Genomic DNA, 21,622 nt, shown 5'->3' with positions numbered 1-21,622 from the left:
CCCACAGATGCTTAGCACTTGTTTGGTCCTTTTGCCTTCACTCTGCGGTCCAGCTCACCCCAAACCATCTCGACTGGGTTCAGGTCCGGTGACTGTGGAGGCCAGGTCATCTGGCGCAGCACTCCATCACTCTCCTTCTTGGTCAGATATCCCTCACACAGCCTGGAGGTGTGTTTGGGGGTCATTGTCCTGTTGAAACATAAATGATGGTCCAACTAAACGCAGACCGGATGGAATGGCATGTCACTTCAGGATGCTGTGGTAGCCATGCTGATTCAGGTTGCCTTCAATCTTGAATAAATCCCCGACAGCGTCACCAGCAAAGCACCCCCACACCATCACACCTCCCCCTCCATGCTTCACGGTGGGAACCAGGCATGTAGCATCCATCCGTTCACCTTTTCTGCGTCGCACAAAGACACGGCGGTTGGATCCAAAGATCTGAAATTTGGACTCATCAGACCAAAGCACAGATTTCCACTGGTCTAATGTCCATTCCTTGGGTTTCTTGGCCCAAATAAATCTCTTGTGTTTGTTGCCTCTCCTGAGCAGTGGTTTCCTAGCAGCTGTTTGACCATGAAGGCCTGATTCACGCAGTCTCCTCTTAACAGTTGTTGTAGAGATGTGTCTGCTGCTAGAGCTCTGTGTGGTATTCATCTGGTCTCTAATCTGAGCTGCTGTTAATTTGCGATTTCTGAGGCTGGTGACTCAGATGAACTTATCTTCAGCATCAGAGGTGACTCTTGGTCTTCCTTTCCTGGGGCGGTCCTCATGTGAGCCAGTTTCGTTGGAGCGCTTGATGGTTTTTGCGACTGCACTTGGGGACACATTCAAAGTTTTTGAAATTTTCCGGACTGACTGACCTTCATTTCTTAAAGTAATGATGGCCACTCGTTTGTCTTTACTTAGCTGATTGGTTCTCGCCATAATATGCATTCTAACAGTTGTCCAATAGGGCTGTCAGCTGTGCATCAACCTGACTTCTGCACAACACAACTGATGGTCCCAACCCCATCAATAAGGCAAGAAATTCCACTAAGTAACCCTGACAAGGCACAGCTATGAAGTGGAAACCATTTCAGGTGACTACCTCTGGAAGCTCATCAAGAGAATGCCAAGAGTGTGCAAGGCAGTCATCAGAGCTAAGGGTGGATACTTTGAAGAAACTAGAATATAAGAGATGTTTTCAGTTATTTCACACTTTTTTGTTAAGTACATAATTCCACATGTGTTCATTCATAGTTTTGATGCCTTCAGTGAGAATCTACAATGAAAATAGTCATGAAAATAAAGAAAATGCGAAGAATGAGAAGGTGTGTCCAAACTTTTGGCCTGTACTGTATATATATATATATATATATACACACAGTCATATACATATATATATAAAAGTGTGTGGTGTTGTGTGTGTGAGTGCATCTGGAAACAGATCTGATTTTAAAGTGGGTGGATGAGTGAAGGAGTCTTGTCTTCCTCTGAGCGTTTCTTCTTCCTCCTCCATCATTTCACTTTCTCACCTCTTCTATCCCCCCCCCCCTCCCCTCCCCCACCCCCTCATATTCTCCTTGTCCTCCCTCTCTCTTTGGGACATCATCAAAGTGAAACCCTTTGGCCAATCAGCCCGCTGCGCACATCTGCGCACATCTGCACACATCTGCACACATCTGCACACTTGTGCACACTTGTGCACACATGCACATTGCTGCTCTCCATCTCTGTTCTTTTCCACTGGTGGGTTTGGTTCTCCCACAGTGTGGATCCCAGTACAACATTCTGAGTTGACCCCACACAGACCCCCCCCGTACTGAAGCTTCAGTCTGAGTGGTGGTTTTATGAAACTGTGCTCATTGTTGCCTCAGGGGATGGAAGCTTTGTGTGCTCTGAGTGCATGTGCATAAACTGCACATCTCCCACTCCTCATCCATAAACTGGCAGATCTCCCACTCCTCCAGCTGGAGCTTCAATGTTTCAGCCATGTTGTGGTATTTGTGCCTTCTGTGCACACATCTATGGAAATGCACCGTCTCACTGGAACATTTACTGTTCAATAATTCAGCGTCTCAGTCATTTTGGAGATGATGCAGGCGATGTAAATGTGGAAGAGAGGAAGAAAGAAAAAAAAACAGAAGATACACAGTCTGAAACATATGTGCAAGGAATAAGAAACATTTTTTATATATATATATATATATATATATATATATATATATATATATATGGCTAATGATGTTCATTTTGTCTTCTGTTTATATAATTATACTTTTCTTTTTTTCTTTTGTTCAGACAGGGTATAGTTTTTAGATGTTAGCAGAAAAGTATAATTATATATAAATTAGGACTGGGCAACTTAACGCGTTATTACCACGTTAACGCATTCATTAAATAACACCGACAATTTTTTTTCTCTCCCATTAATGCCGTTTTATTCTAACTCCTATTCTTCTGCTTGTGTACGTGTAGCGGTTAGCTGCAGATAGACAACAGGTTTAACAAGAAAAGACGGACGGCCAAAACTTGTGTCCAAATCTATTCCTGTAGACTCACTGTAAAACTGACACATACAAACAGAATGTCTGAGTTCTGTTCACTGCCTTAGTACATTTACATGGCATTATACATTTAAATGAATGGGATGAAGACCGATAGCTCTATGCTAACTTGAATGGGAAAATCCATAGACACGCTAACGATTAGCATTTACAGATTAACTTATGATTTACGTCTTTTTTTCCAGCAACAAAGGTTCACATCAGAGATATTTGATACTATTCATTCTGACAACAACTGAACAGAAAATACTCACAAACGTTCACCTGTCCGTACAAACAGAGTGAAAGAAACGTGTCTGTTAGTTCCTTCTTATGTCTGAACTGACTTCGGGAACACTGCAAGGACAAAACATACGTTAGTTACTCTCACCACTAGAGGGCCCCCTTTGTTTACTCTGAACAACTGAACATCACATATTATTGTTCTTATTAGTATTAGTACTGATTAGTGGGACTAAGACTCCTGTCAATCACTCACAGCTGTAAATAAACCTGTGTGGACATAAACATGTGGAACAGTAGCGCTCTGTTCCATGGACATGTTCACCAGAGTACTTCAGTCTGAAATATCACTGAAAGGAAATACACGCTATTGGTGCCAGGAACACCCCCCAATATAAGTATGTGATTAATCGCAGAAATCCATGCGATTAATTGCAAAATTTTAATCACTACCCATCACTAATATATATCTATATATGTTTGCCTTGGTGTTTTTTTTCTAGAATCCGTTGAACATATCATCTGTTCATGTGTTCATCCACTCTTCATCTGTTCGTTCTTCACTGATCCCACATCCGATTATTCGCATTAAACCCTCCTCCTCCTGTCGTCGTGTCTTTAACCCTGTGTTCTGCGTGGCTCAGATCTGCTCTTATTCCTGTGGGACACAACTTTCAGACAGACGTGAACGGAGCCTGTGTTTTAATGATGTTTACACCGAGTCACATGTTTGTTTGTTTAAATAAATCTGATTGAAGTCGACGTGTGTTCGTTGACAGGTCCGAAGTTCTCCGTCACCATCCAATCAGACGCCAGCACCGTGTATCCCTGGGAAACGGCCAAGATGGAGTGTACACTGAGCGTGTCTGGATCTTCACCAAAGACTGGTACCACACACACACACACACACACACATACACACACGTACACACACGTACACACACACACACACGTACACACACATACACACACATATACACACACACGTACACACACACACACACACACATACACACACGTACACACACATATACACACACACGTACACACACACACACACGTACACGTACACACACACACGTACACACACATGTACACACACACACACGTACACATGCACGTGCACACACACACACACACATACACACACGTACACATGTACACACACGCGCCAAGGTTATAATAGTTTTGGATTTTTAATTATAGTTTAGTTTTAATTAGTTTTGACTTTTTTTTCTCTTATTCAGTTAGTTTTAATTAGTTTTTAGAGCAGGTTTGTTAGTTTTTATTAGTTATTGTTTTTTTCTGAATGCTTAGTTTTAGTTTAGTTTAATTTTAGTATTAGTTTTAGTTATTTCATATATTTTATCTTCCTCATCATCCTATTCAAAGAAATTAGTGAGGTGCGGATATGGGTTACCCTGGACACTTTATTTGGGGGTCGGGTTAGGGCGGCTCATGGACTGAGCAGAGACACAATGTACCGTACAATGTATAAATTCCCTATAGCAGGTTGAGGGGGGGTGCAATCCATACACAACGTCACTTACGTGAAACAATGCGAAGATGTGCAAAGCATGAGAGGAGATGCACAAAGCAGCTAGCAGTTAAAGCAGATAGAAACATATATAACCAGCTAACCAGCAGTTAAAGCAGATAGAAACATATATAAACCAGCTAACCAGCAGTTAAAGCAGATAGAAACATATATAAACCAGCTAACCAGCAGTTAAAGCAGATAGGAACATATGTAAACCAGCTAACCAGCAGTTAAAGCAGATAGAAACATATATAAACCAGCTAACCAGCAGTTAAAGCAGATAGAAACATATATAAACCAGCTAACCAGCAGTTAAAGCAGACAGAAACATATATAAACCAGCTAACCAGCAGTTAAAGCAGATAGGAACATATATAAACCAGCTAACCAGTAGTTAAAGCAGACAGAAACATATATAAACCACTTATAAACATATATAACCCAGTTCCTCATCAGTAAACCACACCTTAGCAGATCTCTCATCTCTTAATCATCTCCACTTCCATTATTAGCTAACTTTGCTTCAGTTCAGTTCAGCTAGCTGTAGCTAGTAACATCAAACGTTTTTAACATTCGAACAGGTTCCATACCTCTGTAATTGGATTAGTTTTCATCCTCCTCTTTTCTCCTCTTCTAAACTGTGCAGTTCAGGGCTTGGAAGGCCTTTTCATGGTGATAAACTCTCCAGTTTTAACCTGGATGCTAGTCCTGTTTGTCCTTTAGCTCTGGTCTGTCTCTGTCACTCGTGCACACACACGGTACGCCCCCCCCCCCCCCCCCCCCCCCCCCAAAAAAAAAAAAAAACCCACCCATGTATCACTCCAGTAAACCCCAGACAGGACTGTGCTGCTGTGTCCCAGCTTTAGTCTGTATGTTCCAGGTAGAGTGGGGACCAGAAGACGACTGAAAACCACAGTGACCACACATGACAGACTGGGAAGTGTTGTATGGTGTCACCAGCTCAAACTGCTGGAGCCAAATAAATTAATTTCATATCAATCCGACATTGACAAAGACGAAAACGAAGGGAATTGTATCCATAATTTTTATACGTTTTAGTTAGTTTTGTAAACTCACAATACAGTTTCAGTTAGTTATCGTTTTTTTCTTTTAATTAGAGTTTTTATTTATTTCAGTTAACGAAAATGTTTTTTCAATTTTAGTTTTCGTCATTTCGTTCGTTTTCATTAACGATAATAACCTTGACACGCGCACATACATGTGCACACACACACACACACACGTATGCACACACATGTGCACACACGCGTACGCACACACACATACACGCACACACACATGCATGCACGCACACACACACACACATACACACAACCTCACACACGCACACATGCACACACACTCACACACAGATGTACACACACATGCACACACACATGCACACACGTACACACGCACACACATACACACAACCTCACACACACGCACACACACATGCACACACGTACACACACATGCACACATGTACACACACACACGCGCACACATGTACACACACACGCACACATGTACACACACACACGCACACATGTACACACACACACACACGCACACACGTACACATGTACACACACACACACGCGCACACATGTACACACACAGACGTACACATGTACACACACAGACGTACACATGTACACACACACACAGATGCTTTATTCCACTGTGTTTCATTTCCTGCAGTGATTTGACTCATTAACACCCATAAAAAGCTGTTATCTGCACACACACACACACACTCACACACATTCAGTCTGTACTCATAACAAACACACACACCCCTTCCCTTTCATTAGTGGGCGTGTCCATACTTGCTTTCATTAGTGGGTGTGTCCATACTTGCTTTCATTAGTGGGCGTGTCCATACTTGCTTTCATTAGTGGGCGTGTCCATACTTGCTTTCATTAGTGGGTGTGTCCGTTTATAACCTGTCATACCAGTCAGATCCTTTCACTTCAGACGATCCAAAACATTTATTTCACTTTGACAGGTCGTCGTTACAGATGAACAACTTCAGACAGAAACACAAAAATTCAACTTCCACAGACGCTGTGTTTGTCAGAAGGCCTGACAGAACTGTGGCCCATAAATTCACTTCTCATACCTGATACTTGTCTTTTTTTTTTTTCTTTTTTTAGAAAAATGGAGGTAAAAATAGGGCATTTAGAAACTCCTGACCTTGAATTTGACCTTTCAGGTTCATGGCAGGTCAACAAAACTGGAACCAAATGAAAGAGCAGGTGTGAGTTCATATAAGTGACAACACACAGTTAGTTTACATCTGATCTGATAAGAACTTAGAAATAATGTCAACTCCAAAGTTTTTTCTGTTTTTGAGTGAAAAAAGTCAAATTCCATCATGAAAATGTTTACATCTACGAACTGTACTTGAACACAACATAAACAAATATGAAGTCTGTGGAATCGTACCAGTATTCTGCCTCTTACTAAATGTTTGGTGTATTTGTAGATCCACTGGGATCTGTACGTTGTGATGCACATGTAAACATGATAAACTATGGTGTAATATTGTTCAAATTACACTTACTTTTCTTAAGAATTTTCAGGCTATTCACATTTTTTGTCAAAGGCTAGTCTGTAAATCTAAACATTTTTGTGTAATTTTCCTTTTTTTTTTTACACTACGACAGAGAAAAATGTGTTGTTTTCATTATTTACAGGTTATTCTGATGGTGTTTTACAGGTCTGACCCACATGAGGCTGAATTGACCTAAAATGATTGGAACATCCTCGACTGTTAATATTTTCAGTGTGATTTCTGCATTTCATAAATTCATCCCAGGGGTGGGATCGGACCCTTTGGTGGGCCAGTTCTGGACCCCGGGCCACATGTTGGACACCTGTGGGTTAGACAATTGAATTTACAATCATTTGGCATTAGTTTGAAATCAGTATGATGAACAAAAGGGAAGTTATTAACAACTAAACTAAGTTTACATATGTTACCATGGCAACCAGTAGTCACATGACCTGGAGCTGGGAAATTTGTCACATGAGAAGAAACGTGAACGCAGAAGTAACATGTTCAACTGTTCAGAAGACTACAGATGAAGTGTCCTGAAGCTGACTGTACTGACACACACCCCCATTCTGTTGTTTCTGAACCTTCATCTGACTGATGATTCCAAATGAATTATGGGAAATTTCTCAGACCCCTCTGTTTGTAGTGGGGGGGCAGTGGTAAGGGGGAGGGGCCAAGGGGTGGGGCTGGGCCTTCCTGTCCTCTGTGTGTTTGTTCTTCCTCCTCTACACATCCATCCTGTGTCCTCCCTCCTTCTCCTCTTCCTCCTCCTCCTCCTCCTCCTGCTCTTCATTCTCCTCTTCCTCCTCCTCCTCCTGCTCTTCATTCTCCTCTTCCTCCTCCTCCTCCTCCTCCTCCTCCTCCTACTCTTCATTCTCCTCTTCCTCCTCCTCCTCCTGCTCTTCATTCTCCTCTTCCTCCTCCTCCTCCTCCTGCTCTTCCTTCTCCTCTTCCTCCTCCTCCTCCTCCTCCTACTCTTCATTCTCCTCTTCCTCCTCCTCCTCCTGCTCTTCCTCCTCCTCCTCCTCCTGCTCTTCCTTCTCCTCTTCCTCCTCCTCCTCCTCCTGCTCTTCCTCCTCTTCCTCCTCCTCCTCCTCCTGCTCTTCATTCTCCTCTTCCTCCTCCTCCTCCTGCTCTTCCTCCTCTTCCTCCTCCTCCTCCTCCTGCTCTTCATTCTCCTCTTCCTCCTCCTCCTCCTGCTCTTCCTTCTCCTCTTCCTCCTCCTCCTCCTCCTGCTCTTCCTCCTCCTGCTCTTCATTCTCCTCTTCCTCCTCCTGCTCCTGCTCTTCATTCTCCTCTTCCTCCTCCTCCTGCTCTTCATTCTCCTCTTCCTCCTCCTCCTCCTGCTCTTCCTCCTCTTCCTCCTCCTCCTCCTCCTGCTCTTCATTCTCCTCTTCCTCCTCCTCCTCCTGCTCTTCCTTCTCCTCTTCCTCCTCCTCCTCCTCCTGCTCTTCCTCCTCCTGCTCTTCATTCTCCTCTTCCTCCTCCTGCTCCTGCTCTTCATTCTCCTCTTCCTCCTCCTCCTCCTCCTGCTCTTCATTCTCCTCTTCCTCCTCCTCCTCCTGCTCTTCCTCCTCTTCCTCCTCCTCCTCCTCCTGCTCTTCATTCTCCTCTTCCTCCTCCTCCTCCTGCTCTTCCTTCTCCTCTTCCTCCTCCTCCTCCTCCTGCTCTTCATTCTCCTCTTCCTCCTCCTCCTCCTGCTCTTCCTCCTCTTCCTCCTCCTCCTCCTCCTGCTCTTCCTTCTCCTCTTCCTCCTCCTCCTCCTCCTGCTCTTCCTCCTCCTGCTCTTCATTCTCCTCTTCCTCCTCCTGCTCCTGCTCTTCATTCTCCTCTTCCTCCTCCTCCTCCTCCTGCTCTTCATTCTCCTCTTCCTCCTCCTCCTCCTCCTGCTCTTCATTCTCCTCTTCCTCACCACTCCACACTCTGAAACTTCAACACATCATGTGACATCATCACCCCCCCCCCCCCCCCCCCCATCTGTTTTTACCGTCTCACATATGCTTTTCATTCAGATAAGGCTGTGTTAACCACACCAGCACACACTCCTACACATGTGTATGTACACATGTGTACATAAATATATATATATATATATATATATATATATATGTGTGTGTGTATGTACACATGTGTACATAAATATAAAAAAAAAATATATATATATATATATATATATACACACACACACAGTAGGGCTGGTCGATTATAGAAAAAAATAATCATGATTATTTTAGCAATAATCAAATCACGATTATTAAAAACAATTATTTGTTAACTGTAAAGTTGTTTATTTTTTTTCTTGCAAAACAATGTAAAATATACTCTTTAAACATAAATAAAGCTTTAAACACTAAAACAAAGTATGTTCACTTTTGTACAAAACAAAAACTCTTTGAATGTAAATAAGTGTACTGTAAACTCAAGTCTGTTTCCTTTTGTAAACAGTGCACTGGAATTCAACTGCTATAGACTTACCATAGAACTGTAGCGATACAAAAAAAAAAAAAAAAAAACCCACGTAAAGTGCAAATGATAAATTCAAGTATGTTCAGTGTAGTAGCAGCTGGTGTAGATGATGTGTTGAAGGTCAAACCTAGTGTTTGTCCAGTGTTTGCACCATTTGTCTGTCTGTCAGTGGTGTTCATGGAGCTCACACCTTTAACCAGGTCATGGACAGTGGAGGCTGTTTTCTTTTGGTGTCTCTGATGGTGATGAGTAGGGAGGTGCAGCGTAAAGAGATTCAGAGACTGAAGATTGCATTGAGGACGAAGTTGTAGACGGAGTTGTTTTTTTGTGTTGTGGTTTTTCATCAGATTATCCTGAAGGTGGTGGTGGTTCAACTGTAGATGGTTTAGAGGTTTGTTGTGTTAGCGGTCGGTGCGGACACAAATACCAAACACTTTCTGTATGTGATGTGTTTTTGCTCTTCGTCTTCTTCATCAAACCCAAAGTGATTCCATACAGTTGAACTGGACTTGCCTTTTTTGTTTACCAAGTGCTTCTGCTGGGATTCTCCTGACATTTTTCCAGACCGCTAGGTACAAGTGTCCTCGTGACGTGGATCTGCCGACTAGCTGGCAGCTGGAGCTAAGGGGGGGGGGGGGGGGGAGCTCATGCTAGCTTGCATGCACATGAATTAAAACTCCAAATTAATAATCAGTTTTTCTTGATTACATAACTTTTGTTATCGTTGAGTGTAATAATCGAAATTGTAACTGAATTTTGATTAATTGCACAGCCTTAATATACAGTACATACATGTATACATACACATGTATATATACAGTACATACATGTATACATACACATGTATATATACAATACATACATGTATACATACACATGTGTATATATACAGTACATACATGTATACATACACATGTGTATATATACAGTACATACATGTATACATACACGTGTATATATACAGTACATACATGTATACATACACATGTATATATACAATACATACATGTATACATACACATGTGTATATATACAGTATATACATGTATACATACACATGTATATATACAGTACATACATGTATACATACACATGTGTATATATACAGTACATACATGTATACATACACATGTGTATATACACAGTACATACATGTATACATACACATGTGTATATATACAGTACATACATGTATACATACATGTGTATATATACAGTACATACATGTATACATACACATGTGTATATATACAGTACATACATGTATACATACACATGTATATATACATATGTGTATTGGCTAAACTTGTCTCACAGCTCTTCTGTGTCTGTGTTCATATTAAATCAGTCTCAGTGAATCCAAAGGAACTTTGTGTTGGTAAATGACAGTTGTTCAAATGGACAGGATTTCACTTCTGTTCAACATGTTGATGCTCATATGAACTATGTTTTCAGCTCCAAAATGAACCATTTCAGCACAATTAATGCTATATTTTCATGTCACAAATGGACAAGTTCTATTTGAACTGAACTGAGCTGAAAAACAAATCTTCTCTTCTTTTGGATTCTCCAGTTTTTCTTCCCAGATTCTCTCCTCCATATCACATGTTTTATTTGTACAGGTTCAATCTGGAGTATGGTGCTGATCCATCCTGCTTCTGTTCCACCAATACATACATGAAGAATGGCACACAGCACTGTTTACATCAACAGTTTTACAAAAAGAAGCATTTTTATACAGAAAGAACAATTCTATATTGTTCTTTCCTCTTTAGTCTGATGCTAAACTATCCAATAAATAATAGTGCTCCTAGTTTTTGCACAGGGATCATTAGTGTAAACGCTGACATGGCTGCAGAGCATCAGTATGATGGGATCCACAACAACCATGTCACATCCGTCCACTGACACATTTAGTGTTTTTGTGTCAGCTGGGATTGTTTTAGATCCACAATACCAACATTTATGAAGAAGAGCACAATTAGCAATAGGAAGTCTAGAAGTTTATTCCTAATAAAGTACTGGGACTGACCAGAGGATCATGGGTAATGTCACGTCCGTCCACCAGCAAAAGTTTTCACATCCACGTGCTATTCCAAATCCAATATTTATGAAAATAGAGCTTCCACTGTCAGAGAATATCAGTAGTCTGTGCACTAATGTGTTAGCATTATTTACACACACTTCTAGGACTGTAGGACAACTGTTTTTTATATATAAATGGACACTCATTTGACCCCCGAAGGACATTTTAGCCAATATATATACAGTACATACGTGTAAATATACATGTATGTATATATACACATGTGTCTATATGCACACATGTCTCTTGGTGGGACCACAGTATGCCCGTCTGTGCCTCCATCCAAACACCACCGTCTGTTTTTATTCTGTTTTAAAAAAAGGAGCACTGAAAAATTCAGCAGGAACACGACTGTCCAGGAACTGAGTCACCTCTGAAACTGACAGAGGAAACCCATCTGAAACACACACTGGAGGAGGGGGGGGTCTACAGTCACTGAAACTGACAGAGGAAACCCATCTGAAACACACACTGGAGGAGGGGGGGGTCTACAGTCACTGAAACTGACAGAGGAAACCCATCTGAAACACACACTGGAGGAGGGGGGGGTCTACAGTCACTGAAACTGACAGAGGAAACCCATCTGAAACACACACTGGAGGAGGGGGGGGTCTACAGTCACTGAAACTGACAGAGGAAACCCATCTGAAACACACACTGGAGGAGGGGGGGGTCTACAGTCACTGAAACTGACAGAGGAAACCCATCTGAAACACACACTGGAGGAGGGGGGGGTCTACAGTCACTGAAACTGACAGAGGAAACCCATCTGAAACACACACTGGAGGAGGGGGGGGTCTACAGTCACTGAAACTGACAGAGGAAACCCATCTGAAACACACACTGGAGGGGGGGCTACAGTCTGGATGGAGGGCGGTACCATCATGAGTGACTGCCCAATCAGACCAAGACACACACATGATTCCGCCCCCAAACCAGGAAGTCACATATTACAAGATAGTCCAATTAAAAAAAAAAAAAGAATATAGTCTAAGTCAGTTTTCCTGTCAGTTTGTATGTTTTATCATAAACAGAAAAGTGAACAGACAAAATCGAAAAAAAAAAAACAGAAAATAATAGAATAATAATAGAACTATAAACAGAATATAACATTATTATTATTATTATTATTATTGATATATGAGTTATTGATAATAGTTTAGTTATTGGTAATAGTTTAGTTATTGGTAATAGTTTAGTTATTGGTAATAGTTGAGACCGTACTGCAGACTCTTTATCACCAAATGCCGTTAATTAAAATCATTACCAGTCCAGTGAAAATCCACCTGAGGACTGTTTGTATTAAATTGAGTGTAAATCCTGTGGGAAGTAGAAGTTGAGCAGGAACATTTCTGTCCAGGAGCTGAGTTACCATGACAACAGCGTCAGCACACACACTGCAACGAGTTCTTCTGCTGTTGTTGTTTTCCACATTCTCACAATACGACACAAACACTCCTCATATATCAGCCAATGTCCACTGAGAGGAACACACAGCAAAATAATACAAGTGAATAAATAAAAATAAAATAAAAAAATAAATTAAAATAAAGTAAAATTAAAAAGAGTAACACACACCAACTCTGTCCTATAATCAGCAAATTTGACTAATAAACCACAAAAATGAATGGAAATAAGACTCAATAGTAACAACGTAGACGAATGAGAACACAGACTCTGAACCAGGGATAGACATAGTGTAGAGGTTTTAAACTCCAGGAGGTGACTTAGATTTACACTAACTTAACCCTTTAACCCCTGACACCTGTTTAACTCCATACAGCAGCTCCACAGTCAAAAAATACATAAAATAGAATAAAATAAACCAGCCAAAGTGATCAAAAAATAAACCAAAATGAATAATAAAATAACCAAATAATATGTAACATTGACAAAATAAGACACAAACGGAACAAAATTGGAGAAAAAAATAATCAAATGAAAAACAAAATGTAGAAAAATAAACAAATTAAGCAACGAAATGAACAAAACGAAAAAAAATTGCAAAATAATAAATAACATGAAAAAATGAAAAAAATAAAATTAAGTTTTAAAATAATAATAATAATGATGATAATAATAATAATAATAATAATAGCCTTAATGTTTATCTGTACTCACCTAGATATAAAGTCAGTCAAACCAAACTGAATCAGTTCAAAGATAATTCAAACCCAGTGTAGAACTACATATCCAGGAAGTACACACAAACACAACATATGTAAATATATACCTGACGAAATGATGCAACAACAAATACGATCCCACACCAACACATGTAAATAAATATGTGACAGGATGCAAAAACAAATACAAAGTGGAACTGTCAGACCTGGGAACTGTTGGTCTGATGTCAGTGTTGTGTTTTTATCGACTGTTGTCAGTTGTGTTGACAGTCCTTCAGCTCCTCAGGTCAACACCACTGACCTGCACACACTGTTATATATACACACACACACACACACACATACAGAAACACACATACACACACACACAGAGAAACATACACACACTCTCAGGCTGTAATAACGGCTTCATCACCAAACCGGTCCTGTGTGTGTTTCTGTGTGTGTGTGTGCTTCTGTGTGTGTGTGTGCTTCTGTGTGTGTGTTTTTGTGTGCGTGTGTGTGTGTTCATACAGGTGTGTAGTGTTGTGTGTGTATGTGTGTGTGTGTGATTACAGTTAGAACCCACAGACTAAATATGATCACTACAGTATCAGACAGAACACAGGATTGTCAAATGTTTCAGCAGGAACGTCACAAACAAGATGGAACAGGAGAGGAATGTACACACACACACACACACACACACACACACACACACACACACACACACTATTACACAACATTTTCAGTCATTTCCTCCTGTTTTCTTCTTCTTTTATTTTTTCTTCTGTTGTTTTTGTGTCTGAACAAAGGCCTGAACAGGTGTGTGGTTCTACAACACACAACACTACACACACACACACACACACACACAACACTACACACCTGTATGAACACACAACAGTACACACACACACAACAGTACACACCTGTATGAACACACACACAACACAACACACCTGTATGAACACACACACAAACACACACACAACACTACACACCTGTATGAACACACAACAGTACACACTTGTATGAACACACACTCACACTAACAGGGACAAAGGTGAGGTGTGACCTTGACACACCCCCTACAGTGTGTGTGTGTGTGTGTGTGTGTGTGTGTGAGTGAGAAACTTTTCTGATAAAGGCGCCACACCTCTGACACACATTTGTTGATCCATGACACACACACATACACAGTGACTAAATGTGTGTGTGTGTGTGTTCTGACCTGACATGACCCCACTCAGATCAGGAAGTTCCAACGACACAAAACAGACTGAATGAACCTACTGTTGAGAAAGAAAGGGTTCAAAGGAGAACCTGAAAGGGTTAACCCTTTAACCTCTGATTAAAGGGAAAGGTTCTCATATTCACCCTTTACGGTTCTCATATTCACCCTTTACGGTTCTCATATTCACCCTTTACGGTTCTCATATTCACCCTTTAAGGTTCTCATATTCACCCTTTAAGGTTCTCATATTCACCCTTTACGGTTCTCATATTCACCCTTTAAGGTTCTCATATTCACCCTTTACGGTTCTCATTTGAACCCTGTCATGCTCAGTGTTCCCTCCAGTGGACAGCTGTTCAAACAGGTTCTCATATTTGTGGCTTTTGTTGTTTTACTTCAGACTGATCTCATGAAATCCTCTTCTATGTCATTCCAGTTCTTACTGCAGCGTGCTATTCGTACAGATTTTCATCTTTTCACGTGTTATTCAGCACCATTTGATCGCGTTAATGTACACCAAGATCTCCGGTTCACATATCTGTAAACGCTAATCGCTACGCCTAACCACTAATTGTGCTAACCGCTAATTGCACTAATTGCTTATCTTGCTAATCCTTACCCTAACCCCTAATCGTGCAAATTGCTAATCTTGCTAATCGTGCTAACCCAAACCACTAATCGTGCTAACCACTAATCGTGCTAAACACTTATCACGCTAACCCCTAATCCCAACCGCTAATTGTGCTAATCACTAATGTTGTTAATCATTAACCCTAACCACTAATCGTGCAAATCAGTAATCTCACTTAACACCTTAACTGCTAACGCTAACCACTAATTGTGCTAACTGCGCTAAAACACTTCTTGTGCTAATCCTTACCCTAACCACTAATCTTGCTAATCGCTAATCTCACTGAACACACTAACCGCTAACCCTAACCACTAATTGTGCAAACTGCTAATTGTGCTAATCACTTATCGTGCTAATTCTTACCCCAACACAAATCTTGCTAATCACTAATCTCACAAAACACACTAACTGCTGACCCTAACCACTAATTGTGCTAACCACTAATTGCACTAATCACTTATCGTGCTAATCCTTTCCCTAATTGCTAATCACACTAATCGCTAACCCTAACCACTAATCGTGCTAACCACTAATCTTGGTCATCGCTGACCCCTAATTGTGCAAATTGCTAATCTCGCTAATCATGCTAACTGTTAACCCTAACCACTAATTGTGCTAACCGCTAATTGCACGAATAACTTATCGTGCTAATCCTTGCCCTAACTGATAATCACACTAATCACTAGCCCTAACCACTAATTGCGCTAACCACTAATCACTAACCCCTAATCGTGCAAATTGCTAATCTTGCTAATCATGCTAACTGTTAACCCTAACCACTAATCGTGCTAACCACTAATCTCAGTAATCACTAACCCCTAATTGTGCAAATCGCTAATGGTGCTAATACCACTAACCGCTAACCCTAACCACAAATCATGCTAACCGCTAACCCTAACCACTAATCATGCTAACCGCTAATTCTCACTTAAATCTCAGAATTCCGATTTTTTTCTCAGAATTTCTTTTTTAAATATATTTTTTTTTATTATTGCTCTGAGATTAAAGTTAGAATTCTGACAAAAAACTATGAATTCTGATTTTTTTTTCTAGTAACAATAATAATAATAATAATAATAATAATAATAAAAACAATATATTGGACCTTCATTATTATTTTTTCCAGTGGTTCTAATCCTCTTCTGTTGTAAATCCATGTTTCTTTGCTTCTAAAATCAAACACATGGTTTTCAGCTGAGTGGACTTGTTTTTTTTTAACTCCATTAAAAGTAGGTTCATAAAAGAAATTCAGTCACTTTTTTTTCATACCTAAAGAGAAATAAAAACAGTCAGGAAAAGATCTGGTGTGTGTGTGTGTGTGTGTGTGATGACATCATGATTACACATATTTTATTTCTTTTCCTCCTTGTTTTGAAGCTGCTGACAGTTGTGCTGTGTTGGACATATCGCTGTGTTTAGTGTATTAGTTTTTTTGTGCTGTTTGTTAAACTCTGGTGGCACCTCTCTGTTCCTCCTGGGACAGAATCAGACTTTGTTCCACACACAGAGGGACACAAACACTTCTTCATCCTCCTGGTAAGACGTCAGCTGATCAGGAGAAAAACAGCTTCATGGAAGAAACTGTCGCACAAAGAGTTTGAACCACTAACAATAGAAATACCAGACTGAGGACGACCATGTACGGCTGAAATATGGGGGCGTGGTCTGGGGTCACATGGCCTGGGGTCACATGGCCTGGGGTCACATGGCCTGGGGTCACATGGCCTGGGGTCACATGGCCTTTGTGGGCCTCCATCAGTTCTTACTGTTCTGGATCAGCTGGAGTCCACGGCTCCACACACTGATGGACACATAGTGAACAAACACCTGTATTTACATTCAGACATTCATTTTTTAAGGTTATTGTGGTCTTTTTTGTGCTTTTTTAAAATTTTGTTAAGTTTGTTCATTATTTTGGTCTTTTTTTGCTCTTTTTTTATTAATTTGATCATTTTGTTCATTATTTTGGTCTTTTTTTGCTCTTTTTTAAATTATTTTGTTCATTTTGTTCATTATTTTTGGGGGGGTTTTTTTGCTCTTTTTTTTAGATTATTTTGTTCATTGTTTTTGGTCCTTTTTTGCTATTTTTTAAAAATTATTTTGGTCTTTTTTGCTTTTTTAAATTATTTTGTTGATTATTTTGGTCCTTTTGAACCTGCCTTTTGTATTTTTGGAGTAAAACATGTATTTTCCAATATTTAACATATACACACACACACGTATGTATATATATATATATATATATATATATATATATATATATATATATATATATACAGGGTGGGGAAGCAAAATGTACAATATTTTGAGGCAGGGATTGAAAGACAGTGTATGACTAATTAGTTTACTGAAAGTCATGAGAATTTATTTACCACAAGAAAATGTCCAAAATAGAAAATGTTTTTATTCTATGTGTCCTCCTTCTTTCTCAATAACTGCCTTCACACACTTCCTGAAACTTGCACAAGTGTTCCTCAAATATTGGGGTGACAACTTCTCCCATTCTTCTTTAATAGTATCTTTAAGAAAGTGGACATTGCTGTGTGATGTTCTATTGGTAGCATGTTCTAAAACGCCCCAAACAGCAGAATCCAGAGGGTTTAGATCTGGGCTGGAAGGCGGACATAAACATGATTCCCAAAAATTGCTAAAGTTGGATTTGTTGCTGTTGTCAACAAGTGTTTTGGTGTTCTTGTGTAAGATTTTAACTTCAAATCCTATTTTACTGCATTTCTAACGCTCTTGTTGTCTACCTCAAATTCAGTTGCCATTTTTCTCCTGGATTTGGTTGGATCCTTTAGGATTTTGGATTTGAGAGCTTTAATAAAAGCTTTGGTACGTTTTTTGTTGCTTCGTCCACTTCCAGACTTTCTGGTAATAGTTCTGCTCATAGTCATTCTCTTCTTTCCATTATAAACAGTCTTTATGGACACTCCAACTATTTTTGAAATCTCCTTTGGTGTGACGAGTGCATTCAGCAAATCACACACTCTTTGACGTTTGCTTTCCTGATTACTCATATGGGCAAAAGTTTGTGAAAAGGTATGGATAATAGTGTTAGGTATGATTATGACATCAGTATATGTTTGGGTTCAAAACAACTGACGTAGTGTCTGCTGAGAAAAAACAACTAAATGTTCAGTGTACATTTGGCTTCCCCACCCTGTATATATATATATATATATATATATATATATATATATATATATATATATATATATATATATATATATATATATATATCAGATGTTTTTAAGTTTTTACATCAAACAAGGGAAACCGAAGAAAATGGGACTTTTTCAGCATGTATGCAGATGTAGAAATGACCAAAAATAGTCACTTGTTCGATAAAGGGTTAAGATCCAAAAGTGTGATAGCATCATGAGTCACCCTGGTTTGGCTCCGCCCCCCTGCCTCCTCTCTCTCCTCTCCTCCCCCCTTCCTCTTTCTCTCTCCTCTCTCTCCTCTCCTCCCCCCTTCCTCTTTCTCTCTCCTCTCTCTCCTCTCCTCCCTCCTCTCTCTCTCCTCTCTCTCCTCTCCTCCCTCCTCTCTCTTTCCTCTCTCTCTCCTCTCCTCTGTCTCCTGTCCTCCCCTTCCTCCTCTCTCTCTCCTCTCTCTTCTCCCCCCCCAAATTACCCAGCTGTCTTTGCAGGGCCGACAGGCAGCCGTTAATTAGCCAATCTCACGCTCCGTTAGCCGACTGGGAGACAGAACGAGGAAGAGAAAGAATATACGACAGGCTGGAGAGAGGGGGGGGGTGGAGGGTGGGAGTGTGGAGAGGGTGGAACAGAGTGTTAGAGTGGAGGAGAGTGAATAGAAACAGTGTTAAATGGAGGAAGAGAGACTGGAGAACAGCATGAAAAGTTCACCACAAGAGAGAGAGAAATGAAGGGGAAGAGTGAAGGAGTGAATGAGAGAAAGGATGGAGGAGGTGTAGAAGAGAGAGGAAGTAAAGAGTATCAATGAGAGAGAGAGAGACGGGGGTGGGGGGGTGGGGGGGGGTGTATTAGAGCAGTGTAATGGTTCCCAGTCCGTGAACCACTGGTTCTAACATTAAACTCCTGTGAATGTCATCAGGTCTGGTCTGTTACTACATGACCACCCTCTGCCATAAACAGTAGCATTAGCCTGTTAGCATTATCAGCTCAGTTAGCCCCTATATGCATTATTACTGTATTAACGTATTCATTAAATAATGGCAACAATTTTTTCATCTCCCTTTAATGCCGTTTTATTCTAACTCCTATAGAGGGTCTGCACGTGACGTCACCGCTAGCAGAAGTCACCGTGGTCCCGCCCACTGAGTGGCACAAAGAGGGAGATGAGTGACAGCTTTGTCTTGAATACTGCGAAAACTTTAGAACAATGTAAAAAATGGGGCAGAGCTGTTGTGCCATCGATCGCACAAATAGGTTTCAAAAGCACCGGGAGCTCTCATTTTAGCGGAGACCTAAAGCCACAGACAGAAGAAGCAGATGGATCGCTGCAATTCAGAGAAAGAACTGGACTCCAGACAACCAAACCTGGATTTGTGTCAGCTAACGTTAATTTATGCTGTGTTCTTGCATAAAATCATCCCTTAAATTCCATATCGTTTTTATACAGTTAAATGAATGGGATAAAGATCGCTAGCTCAATGCTAACTTGAATGGGAAAATCCATAGGCATGCTAACGATTAGCATTTACAGATTAACTTCAGATTTACAACATCTTTTTATCCAACAACAAAGGTTCACATCAGAGATATTTGATACTATTCATTCTGTCAACAACTGAACAGAAAATACTCACAAACGTTTTTGGGGCCGTACAAACAGAGTGAAAGAAACGTGTCTGTTAGTTCCTTCTTATGTCTGAACTGACTACGGGAACACTGCAAGGACAAAACATACGTTAGTGACACTTATTCCACCACTAGAGGGCCCCCTTTGTTTACTCTGCACACCTGAACATCACATATTGTTTTTTCAGTGCGTTGCTGCGGCTCTGTGAACACTCGTAGGTAAACATGGGTTGGTTTGACAATCGGCCTCATCATGCGTTTCAACCAATGACAGCATTTGGGGTGGGCTTAAGACTCCTGTCAATCACTCACAGCTGTAAATAAACCTGTGTGGACATAAACATGTGTAACAGTAGCGGTCTGTTCCATGGACATGTTCATTTGAAACGTCTTCAGATGGTGGGGGGGGGGGCGGAGCACTGACATGTGCTATTATTTTCATCACCAGAGTACTTCAGTCTGAAATATCACTGACAGGAAATACACACTGGTGATGCCGGCAACCCCCCCGCATATAACTATGAGATTAATCATGATTAATCACAGAAATCCACAAGACTAATTGTGATTAAAAATTGTAATCAGTGCCCAGCTCTAATTTCTTTATTTCTTTCTTTATTCCTTTATCATGACCACATTGTTCCCGGTCCTTTCTACTGTGTCCTGGACTCTGCACAGCTCCATGACTTCCTGAACTTCAGGTGGCTCCCTTAGTTTTTTTCAATACTACTACTACTACTACTACTACTACTACTAATAATAATAATAATAATAATAATGATAATAATAATAATAATGCTACTATAATGGATGTTCTGTGTCCGACGCGTGTCCCGATGTTGCAGCACAGGAGGGCGCTATTGTACAAGGGCACCATGGGTATAATGCTGCTAGTAGTAGTAGTAGTAGTAGTAATAATAATAATAATAATAATAATAATAATAGTAGTAAATGTAATAATAATAATAATAATAATAATAATAATAATAATAATAATGGATAAAGTAAGAAATATTACCCTAACAATAATAATAAAGTAAAAAATACTTCTAGGTAAAGTAACAAATAGTAAGAAGAAGAAAAAGAATAGTAATAATAATGGTAAATGTGATAATAATAATAATAATAATAATAATAATAATAATAATAATAATGCTACTATAATGGACGTTCTGTATCCGACGCGTGTCCCGATGTTGCAGCACGGGAGGGCGCTATTGTACAAGGGCACCATGGGTACAATGCTGCTAGTAGTAGTAGTAGTAGTAGTAGTAGTAGTAGTAATAATAATAATAATAATAATAGTAGTAGTAGTAAATGTAATAATAATAATAATAATAATAGATAAAGTAAGAAATATTACCCTAACAATAATAATAAAGTAAAAAATACTTCTAGGTAAAGTAACAAATAGTAAGAATAATAATAATAGTAATAAT

At 40.0% G+C, this 21,622-nt stretch overlaps 1 protein-coding gene across 1 annotated transcript in view; it reads left to right on the top strand.

The window, feature by feature from the left end:
* The window catches only part of LOC115416257 (immunoglobulin superfamily member 8), a gene marked incomplete at its 3' end in the record, with an annotated part of 97,173 nt that overhangs the window by 62,129 nt on the left and 13,422 nt on the right, over positions 1–21,622 (top strand). The window contains exon 8 of the mRNA XM_030130003.1: positions 3,530–3,658. Within this exon, the coding sequence (XP_029985863.1) occupies positions 3,530–3,658 (129 nt within the window). The remainder of the gene's footprint in view (positions 1–3,529; positions 3,659–21,622) is intronic.

The sequence above is a fragment of the Sphaeramia orbicularis genome, unplaced genomic scaffold (assembly GCF_902148855.1).
Source record: "Sphaeramia orbicularis unplaced genomic scaffold, fSphaOr1.1, whole genome shotgun sequence".
NCBI lineage: Eukaryota > Metazoa > Chordata > Actinopteri > Kurtiformes > Apogonidae > Sphaeramia > Sphaeramia orbicularis.
The sequence above is the reverse complement of the archived record's forward strand: the minus strand, read 5'-3'. Positions and strand labels throughout refer to the sequence as shown.